This window comes from Dermochelys coriacea, chromosome 17, assembly GCF_009764565.3.
Source record: "Dermochelys coriacea isolate rDerCor1 chromosome 17, rDerCor1.pri.v4, whole genome shotgun sequence".
In the NCBI taxonomy this organism is placed as follows: Eukaryota; Metazoa; Chordata; order Testudines; family Dermochelyidae; genus Dermochelys; species Dermochelys coriacea.
The window spans coordinates 1252545-1262690 of record NC_050084.1 but is presented as its reverse complement, the minus strand read 5'-3'; the positions used below and the strand labels follow the sequence as shown (position 1 = coordinate 1262690).

Here is a 10146-nt window from a genome sequence, read left to right as displayed (position 1 = left end):
CATTTCCCTACTAATGGTTCTGTTGATTATGATATACTCCCCTTCTCCCAGTGATGACTAGTACTGTCCATCTGCTCTCTAGTGGACATGGTAAATAGAGAGATGAAAGTTACTTTTGACAGCCTGGCCCAAAATCTTATAGGCACTTCTGAAAATGTTATTTCGGTGCTGAGAAACGCACATAGGCACCTGATGGAATTTTCAAAGGCACCTAAGTAGGTTAGATGCTAAACTCTCATTGATTTCAGTTTCAATGACTGTTAGGCATCTAACCTGTTTAGGTGCTTTTGAAAATCCTACCAGGTGCCTATGTGCATTGTTAGGTGCCTCAGCATCTTTAAAAATCTTCCCCTTTGGAATGTGGTAAGTCTCAATGAAAGTCAGTGCATGCTTACATTCCTACATCACGTAGGCACTTCTGCAATTTGACCTGAAATCTGAAAACTAAGGGATATTCCATAATTGTTTTCTTGGTGTTAAAACAAAGGTTGGTTATGCTGGCTCTGCCGTGGGGAGGGGACAAGGATTTGGGGAGCTGACATGTGCAAGATGGCAGCAGAAAGATTGGTTTCTTATAGAAAAACTAGCCAGAATGTAGGATTTGCATACACATTCTTTAATTCAACCAATACTTTAGGAAACAAGAATTTTCCCATTCTCAGGAGAATGCTAGAGTTCATGTCATGTCGTTACAGCAGGGGTAGTCAATAGGTGGACTGCGGGCCAAATCCGGACTGCCAGACACTTTTGAATGGACCCCAACATCTTTTTATGTACTTATTATATCATTATTGTTGTTATTTTTTTGTTATTTTCTCTGGAGTTTGGACCTTGACTATACCTTGACCAACAAATTTGGACCTTGACAAAAAAATAGACTACCCCTGCACAGTTTTAGAGCCTCCATAAATAGTCATAAAATTGATATGCTAGTGAAAACAGTCTCTTACTTTCAGAAGCTCTTATGAACTTCACTTACAGAGTGAATTTTAAATAAATAAATTATAGAGAAATAGAAGGGCTATAGTGTTTTGATTTGTTCATAATGGTTACAATATATACGTTGCAGGAGTGCTTGCAGATCATACTTACTGTTTCATGTTCACCATGCCCATGTGCAAGCACACATACATAGAGAGCTCTGTACCTACAAGCAGAGGTTTCAAACACACACAGTTGCATACAAAACATCAGGTGCAAATGTCTCCCTCCATCCTCTTACATACACTTCTCTGCACACTTCTTTTCCTCTCCTTGCACACTCAAAACAAACACTGAAGTTTCAGGCAAAATCTGAGAGCCGATGGATGTCCCTGAGACTGGGGGAAATTTCCCACTGGCTCTCAAGAGAGAGGTAGCCTGGGGACCCCAGCAAGGGTTGCACAGCACAAGGCTATATCTTTTGCCTACAACAGAAGAGTCAGATAATTGTGTTGCTGTTAACATCTGGGTGACTTTGTTTCTAGATGTTGTGTCTGGTCCAGTACATCACCAAAGCTTGAGTAGATAGTGCTGCTGGTCAGAGTGAACAATACTGCTCCATCACACACAGTTATTGGTTCCATTGTCCATCCGTGTTATTTACAGGAAGCTGCTGACGTGCTGTTTGCCCATACTGGAAAGTGATTCAAATCGAACATGGCGTAGCCCCAGGTGTTTATGGCTAACATGATTGTCAGGACACCCATGATGTTGAGAACACTCCCAGCTTTAGCCTAGAATTGTAAAGAAACAGTGTTATTAGTTTAAATAAGTCTGTTTTTTCTTTCCTCTCCGCTGATCAGGAATAGGGAGTTTGTATGGACGGCTTTTGTGGCTTGATCTGTAGATCCTTATTCTGGAACCCAGGCTGGGCAGCCATGTCCATCTGAGGAGGATGGCCTGGGTGGAATGGCTCGGCTTTGTGCTGGGGACATAGAGGCCCAGGTGGGGAAAGGGTTTTACATTTGCAATCCATTGATTCCTATAGCAGTGTGCAGGGCAAAACAAGCAGGAATCAAGGGATCGGATTCTGAGTGGAGCGTCTTCAAGGCATACCACGTAGTTCTCAGCCTACGGGGAAGGAGACCTGAGATGATTTTATGCCACCTTTGTGCGATCCCAATTGTGAGCTGCTCTGGAGGCTGGAGTGGCCCCTGCATAGTGCTGTGGAGCTGTGTATGCTATGTGCTGTGGCTTCTCCTCCAGCACACCTCTCCCAGCCCTACCAGCATGCCCCCATAGCAGGTCTTGTGAGGGATCCTCACAGTACAGTCAGTTCCTGCACTGGGGGCAATTCTTCCCCAGCTTGCTCTGGGAATTTTAGAGCCACTTTATTCAGCTCTGGGCCTTTCGTCTGTCATAAATTAAACCCATGATATTTAATTTTAGTACCACTGTTTTTGCCTGTAGCTGATGCTAAATCACCTAACCCAGACCATTAATCTGGTTTTCTTTCCAAACTCTCATTCACATCAGAGTAAACTGGGCTCCCTATCCTAGCTGTTAAGCAAACTGAGTATTTATTTGGATAGAGCTCAGTCTTTTCAGAAGTCCTGGAATCCTAGCAACACATTTATGCAGAACTTTCTTGATTTGGCCTCTAGATCTGATGTTCACTTTGGGAGGGCAATGCTGCTGCCCTCAGATGTCCATTATAAAGATGCCCTCCTCTTTCAGTGCTATCATGAGAAAGGGAAGTCCCGCCATGGTGGAATGGACTGAGTATCTGGCAGAGACAAATATCTGAGGCTTTGCCTAAGCAATGCAGAAGATTGTGCAGAAAAGCAATATGATAGGAATCCTTCTGCCATCACCACAGTTTGCATTTAGTTTATCTGTGCAGCTACACACTTCCATTTCCCATCAATTCCCGGTTGCTGTTGGAGCACCCTACGAAACTCTTTCCCTGCAGTGTCTCTGACTGTTTTCTAAGAGCTCATTAGCAGCTCTTGTTCATATGGCTTGGAGTGTACTTCAGGGTCACAGTGACCTATGTTAATGCACAGGTCTATGCTCTTTATTCCATTTGATTTTAGCAGGGTACAATCCGTTCTGTAATACCTTGTCAAGGAAAAACTAAGACAAAAAAGGAGGAAAGCAAAACACAGTGTAACTGAAAATCGGAGAGGTGCCCTGCTGCTCACCATGTCGATAACTTTGAGCTGTCCATAGGAGAAGGCAATGGCATTGGGAGGAGTAGCCACTGGGAGCATGAATGCCAATGATGCTGAGAGTGTACACGGCAGCATGACGTAGAGCGGATTGAGGCAGATGGCTTGAGCCTGTGCAGGAGGTGAGAAGAAGGGAAACAGTTTTAATACCAGCAAAGTTCACAGGGAGTCTGGGCCAGAAGAATCTGGTTGTGGTTAGCCATGACACATGCCCCACCCTTCCCTTTCCCAGACGCTCCGGGACACTTTCCGTCCTGCTTCAGAAGCTTCCAGTCACTCCTATTGTGCTCAGGAAGCAAGAGCTCCTTGTGACCAGCACACTGGGGTCCTGATCCTACTTGGGGCATTTGGCCACTACTGTAATATAAATTATTATTCACAATTATCACAGTCCAATCTAAAATCGGTAAACAAAGGAAAAAAGTCATCAAAGTCATAGGTCAAGAGCTAAGTAAATGCACCACTTGAAAAAGAGAGCCCCCAAGCTCTGAGGGGCAGTGGTTGGGTAAGAGGGTGAAAAATTACAGATTAGTCGTACTGTTCAGTGTCTTATGCAAAATAAGTCTGGTGATTCTTACTCCAGTTCCTGCTGGGGCCAGATTTTCACATCATAAAACTACCCCCATAGCTGGCACTAGTGGTCTCCTTATAGCCACATTCAGTGGACCTGCAAAGGTTTGAATGGACCGTGGAGACTGATCTATGCTGTCACTCCTAGAGGTTATCCTGGAAAGTCATGATGAAGCACACTGATGTGGTAGTATGGGGAAGTTAACACTGCCGTTGCCTTCATTGTGAATAAAAGGACTGCAGTTGCCTGGCCTGTCAGTCCTGTTATTTTCACCTGCACACATTATTTTAGAAAGAATATATGTAATATATCTATATCCTAAACCTTATCACGAGATCAAGGGCATGAGCCTATGGTTGGCTCTGTTAGAGTTTTTGAGTAACTGAGTAGGTTTGTACTTGGAACATGATAGAAGGTTCTGTTACTTTTCCTGCAGAAGCAATCTGAAAAAGTGGCACTTACCATGGAAGCCAGTATAGGAAGGAAGAGGGTGGTGGTAGCCACATTACTGGTGCATTCAGTGAAAGTGGCAACCAGGAGACATAACAGCAAAGCAATAGCGGGAGATGAGATATTCTGCAAAGGGGTCAGTTTGCTACCCAACCATACAGACAAACCAGATTCCTGAAAGAGAGGGATGGAGAGAGGTCGGTCAGCACAGTGGACATGTTCTTGGGCAAGTACCATAACAGAGCTACACTCAGTAAACATATTTCCCCTGCCAATCCCATTGCTTCACTCAAAGACTGCTCTCTGGAGAAAAGCAGCTAGTTTTTGTTCACAGGCAACAGAACTCAAGGGAATGAATAAGACACACACACATTTTTCATCCTAAAGCCACTGAGAGGGAAAGAATACTGTATTGTCCTTATTGGTATAAAGGGCCTTTTCCCCATTACACTGTGCAGGGCATTAGTTGTACGTGATCACTACTTGGACCTGTCTTCTGTCCAAACAACAATCTCAGTCCATCTTTCTGACAAGCCCTTGTGGGCGTCCAGCTGCCAACTTCAATGCAAGATAGTCAAAACTGAGTTCTTACTCCTTCTGACCCCTCCTCCTTCCTTTCTCAGTGACTGTGGACAACACCAGCATCTGCCCTGTTACTCAGGCCTGCAGGCTGATATCAGTTTTGACTTAGCTGTCTCTGCAGACTCACACACCCTGGCCATGTCTATATCTTGATGAATAACATCTCTGTGATCCAGCCTTTCCTCTGTCCACATAGCTAAAACTTGCACGCATTCTCATCTCACATCTTGACTACTATGAGCTCCTCTGTTCTGGTCTTGACAAATGCCACCTTGCCCTTCCAGCCCCTCCAAATCCATTAAAAGCATTTCCACAAAGATGATCTCCCTGCCTTGTCACTCTGACCACATCCTCTCACTCTTTGCAGCCTTTCACTGGCTCACTCTTTCCTACCACATCAAACACAAACAACTTGTCTTCGCCTGTAACGTCCTTCATGGCCTATCCCTGCTTTGTTTATGATCTCTTACACAGCATGGACGACCAGCGCTGCGAGTGTTTATTTCCTATTCGTCAGATTGTTCCATAAACAGTTTCTCCTATGCCATGTCTGGTGTATGAGGGTAGTTCCCCATTAAAATCTGCACAGTACTACATTATCCTCCTTCAAATCTCTCCTTAAACCTCACTCCTGCTGCAATGCCTACAAAACTCAATAATAACCAGGCTGTTGGTGTGCTGTGACCATTGCTTTACTACACTAATCATAATCCTCTTGCTGTTTCCTTGTGCTTCACCGCACCATCTGTTTGGTGTAGCCACCCGTTGTTTCTTGTGTTATATGAACATCTTTTTGTTATCGGTGTGTGCAGTGCCTAGCAAAATAGGGTCCTAATCCCTGACAGGGGCTTCTAGTTGTTACCACAAAACAAATGATTATTTGTTAGAAATGGTGCTTTCTTACGTTCAATTCAATTCAGTATCTCATTGTTCTAAATCAATTTCTGACATTTGGTTTCCAAATCTGAGGTGAGAGAAACAAGTTGTCCATGGCTGGTCCATCAGTTGCATATATTGCTACTCATAATGTTCTCCTAATCACAGTGAAAAAGCTTCTGACTTAGACTCTGCACTATGTTCTACCATCTTCCTTCAGTTCTTTTCTGTTCCATTTCACAGCCACGCTTGCTAACAAATGTATATGGGGATGAAATTCACACCTGCTGCACAACTTCTGTTTAATGGGAGGTGTCTGCGTAAGGCGGCCTTTAGCCCAGCTGGCTACTAAGTGGCAACACTGCATTGCACAGATATAGCACTGAACAGTAAAGAAGCTTGAAATCGTTTGGAATCACATCATGGCAGATCTTGCCTGCCTGTGCCTCCTCACACTTTGGCAACACTTGGGCAGCTTGTCATACCAATAAGTCATCATTGAATTGCATTATTTGATGTGTTTGGCCCTTCCCGCATGAGTCCACTGCTCAGAATCACAGTTAGTTGTTCTGCCTTCGTGAGTAGTGGCTGTGTCATCTGTGCGTAGCAGCAATAGGGACTCAGGAGCGAGCACAAGACGTGTTCTAAACAAGCCAAGCTCCTTAAATCTCCTTTCATAAGACAAGTTTTCCATTCCTCGGATCATCCTAGTAGCCCTTCTCTGTACCTGCTCCAGTTTGACTTCATCCTTTTTAAACATGGGAGACCAGAACTGCACACAGTATTCTAGGTGAGGTCTCACCAGTGCCTTGTATAACGGTACTAAAACCTCCTTATCCCTACTGGAAATGCCTCTCCTGATGCATCCCAAAACCGCATTAGCTTTTTTCACAGCCGTATCACATTGGCAGCTCATAGTCATCCTATGATCAACCAATACTCCAAGGTCCTTCTCCTCTTCCGTTACTTCTAATTGATGCGTCCCCAACTTATAGCTAAAATTCTTGTTATTAATCCCTAAATGCATAACCTTACACTTCTCACTATTAAATTTCATCCTATTACTATTACTCCAGTTTACAAGGTCATCCAGATCCTCCTGTATAATATCCCGATCCTTCTCCGAATTGGCAATACCTCCCAGCTTTGTATCATCTGCAAACTTTATTAGCACACTCCCACTTTTTGTGCCAAGGTCAGTAATAAAAAGATTAAATAAGACTGGTCCCAAAACCGATCCCTGAGGAACTCCACTGGTAACCTCCCTCCAACCTGACAGTTCGCCTTTCAGTAGGACCCGTTGCAGTCTCCCCTTTAACCAATTCCTTATCCACCTTTTGATGTTCATATTGATCCCCATCTTCTCCAATTTAACTAATAATTCCCCATGTGGCACGGTATCAAATGCCTTACTGAAATCTAGGTAAATTAGATCCACTGCATTTCCTTTATCTAAAAAATCTGTTACTTTTTCAAAAAAGGAGATTAGGTTGGTTTGGCACGATCTACCTTTTGTAAAACCATGTTGTATTTTGTCCCATTTACCATTGACTTCAATGTCCTTAACTAATTTCTCCTTCAAAATTTTTTCCAGGACCTTGTATACTACAGATGTCAAACTAACTGGCCTGTAGTTACCCGGATCACTTTTTTTTTCCTTTCTTAAAAATAGGAACTATATTAGCAATTCTCCAATCATTCGGTACTATTCCTGAGTTTACAGATTCATTACAAATTCTTGCTAATGGGCTTGCAATTTCAGGTGCCAATTCCTTTAATATTCTTGGATGAAGATTATCTGGGCCCCCCGATTTAGTCCCATTAAGCTGTTTCAGTTTCGCTTCTACCTCTGATATGGTAATATCTACCTATATATCCTCCTTCCCATTTGTCATGCTACCATTATCCCCAAGATCCTCTTTAGCCTTATTAAAGACTGAGGCAAAGTATTTGTTTAGATATTGGGCCATGCCTAGATTATCTTTAACCTCCACTCCATCCTCAGTGTTAAGCGGCCCCACTTCTTCCTTCTTAGTTTTCTTCTTATTGGTTGAGGGGAGATATGATTGCTCTCTATAAATATATCAGAGGGATAAATACAAGAGAGGGAGAGGAATTATTTCAGCTCAGCACCAATGTGGACACAAGAACAAATGGGTATAAACTGGCCACCAGGAAGTTTAGACTTGAAATCAGACGAAGGTTTTTAACCATCAGAGGAGTGAAGTTTTGGAATAGCCTTCCAAGGGAAGCAGTGGGGGCAAAAGATCTATCTGGCTTTAAGATTCTACTCGATAAGTTTATGGAGGAGATGGTATGATGGGATAATGGGATTTTGGTAAGTAATTGATCTTTAAATATTCAGGGTAAATAGGCCAAATCCCCTGAGATGGGATATTAGATGGATGGGATCTGAGTTACTATAGAAAATTCTTTCCTGGGTATCTGGCTGGTGAATCTTGCCCATATGCTCAGGGTTTAGCTGATTGCCATATTTGGGGTCGGGAAGGAATTTTCCTCCAGGGCAGATTGGAGAGGCCCTGGAGGTTTTTCGCCTTCCTCTGTAGCATGGGGCATGGTTGACTTGAGGGAGGCTTCTCTGCTCCTTGAAGTCTTTGAACCATGATTTAAGGACTTCAATAGCTCAGACATGGGTGAGGTTTTTCATAGGAGTGGGTGGGTGAGATTCTGTGGCCTGCGCTGTGCAGGAGGTCGGACTAGATGATCAGAATGGTCCCTTCTGACCTTAGTATCTATGAATCTATGAATCTATGTTCTTAATGCTGGTCTCTAGCTGAGAGAATGGACATTTGGTGCTACTAGAGTGCCCTCTGGTGTTCCACAAGGTGCAAAAAAACAAAGATAAAATAAACCTTGTCCAGTTAGACAAATGTTTCCGGTAAGCAAACCGATGAAGTTACCTCACTGCCTTTGGCCAGGGCAAAGCCACCTCCCAGCAAAATCACAATGTTCCAGGGCATCTTCTGATTAACCGTCTTCCAGTCCAAGAGAGCAGGGAGCACTGGAATCTGTCTTGTGCTATCTAAAATCCAGAACCAATCTGTGAGCCACAGGGATGGAGAGCACATCCAGGGGAGCATCTCTGCACTCCACTCCCAGGGACAAGGGGTAAGTGTAAGCTGCAGCAGCTTTGTGGGCATTGGTCAAGCTGTTCCTTTAGTTGCTCTGGTGCACATTGCTCCTCTGATAAACAGCAACAGTGCCCACAATATAGCCCTTCTCTCAGCTCCATGCTCCTAGTGTAGCTGAGAATTTGTGCTAAGACACAGCAACACGACTAGTATCTGATGCCTGTGAGATTCCCCATCTCTTGCATTTCCTCCTGGGAGTGGAGAGCTGGAGCAGCATGGGATGGGGAAGGGGAAAAACTTCCAATCAGTGAAATCTACTAGACTATGGGATTGTTTCCTAAAGGAAGTGATGGAAGCTTCATCACTTCAAACTTTTTAAACTAGACTAGAGAAAACACTAGTGAGTAGGTCATAGGGAACTCGCCCTAACCCCCAGAAGGTGGAAGAATGGACTAGATGTGTGGGAACATATCCTCAGAGCTGCTAAGTATCCTCCCAGGAAATCTTATGTCTCCTCCTTGACTCTCCAGCTTCAGCAGTGATGATACATGCATATAATGCCCTTTGCTGGGCAGTGTCTCATTTAATTCACATACCAGAAACGGAATCATTCTGTGATCAGCGAACTGCACAGTGGAAAGCATATAATTTCAGTCCTGCAGGAAACCCCAAACAACTCTGAAGACACATCCCCAGCACTGTTCTTTGGCTCCTTGGAATTGAATTCAGTGTTTGAAATTCCCTTTGTAAATCCAAGATGCAGGGAAACTTCCTGTGTCCTATTTTGATTTTTTGATGTACTGAGCTAGTTCTTACCTTGTTGTTGCACTTGCTGAGCCCTATTACAACATAGATAGGTAGGGATCTCTGAAGGGATTAGGAACATCAAAAGTGAAATGAAGATGACAACTGTAGCATCAGTCACATAACTGCAAGAGATTGATCCAGAAATGAGTCTAGTATGTTTGGCGGGGGTATTGAAGGAGCTAGGGCAGCACAATCTGGGGCAAGATTTTACATCTGGATTAGGCACGGTACTGCCAAAAGGCTAGGCCACAGACTATGCAGGATTTATCCAGATGGGAACAGAGAAGGCAGGATGCTCTCCCGCATGCCCAAACTGGATCTCTACTGTTCAGTGTTTGGCTGCTGTTTGGGGGGGATGGGAAAAGCAATTATACCTTTTGCCATTCTTGTTGAAGACATTAGTTGCCCAGCCTGGCATGAACCCAGGGTCTCTGGTAAACCAAAGCACCACCAATAATAAGAAGAGGACTGTGACAGCTATCTCTGAAAATCTCATGGAGCCCAGCTTCTTGTGCTCATCCTTGATAACCCTGTAAGCCATTTTCTGCTTTGCCTTCATAGATGCATTAGCTCCACAACCAAAATTCTTCCGAAAGCTAGAATAAAACAGAGAAGC

General features: G+C 43.8%; 1 protein-coding gene across 10 annotated transcripts in view; it reads right to left on the bottom strand.

Moving 5' to 3' along the window:
• Positions 1-595: 595 nt before the first annotated feature.
• The window catches only part of SLC13A2 (solute carrier family 13 member 2), a 49134-nt gene continuing 39583 nt past the window's right edge, over positions 596-10146 (bottom strand). For all 10 annotated transcript variants that reach the window (XM_038376117.2, XM_038376120.1, XM_038376116.2 and 7 more), the window contains 6 exons: positions 9905-10126; positions 9540-9652; positions 8553-8674; positions 4186-4347; positions 3126-3263; positions 596-1715 (listed from right to left, as the gene is read on the bottom strand). In XM_038376117.2, coding sequence (XP_038232045.1) covers positions 1578-1715; positions 3126-3263; positions 4186-4347; positions 8553-8674; positions 9540-9652; positions 9905-10126 — 895 coding nt within the window. In that variant the 3' untranslated portion in view covers positions 596-1577. The remainder of the gene's footprint in view (positions 1716-3125; positions 3264-4185; positions 4348-8552; positions 8675-9539; positions 9653-9904; positions 10127-10146) is intronic.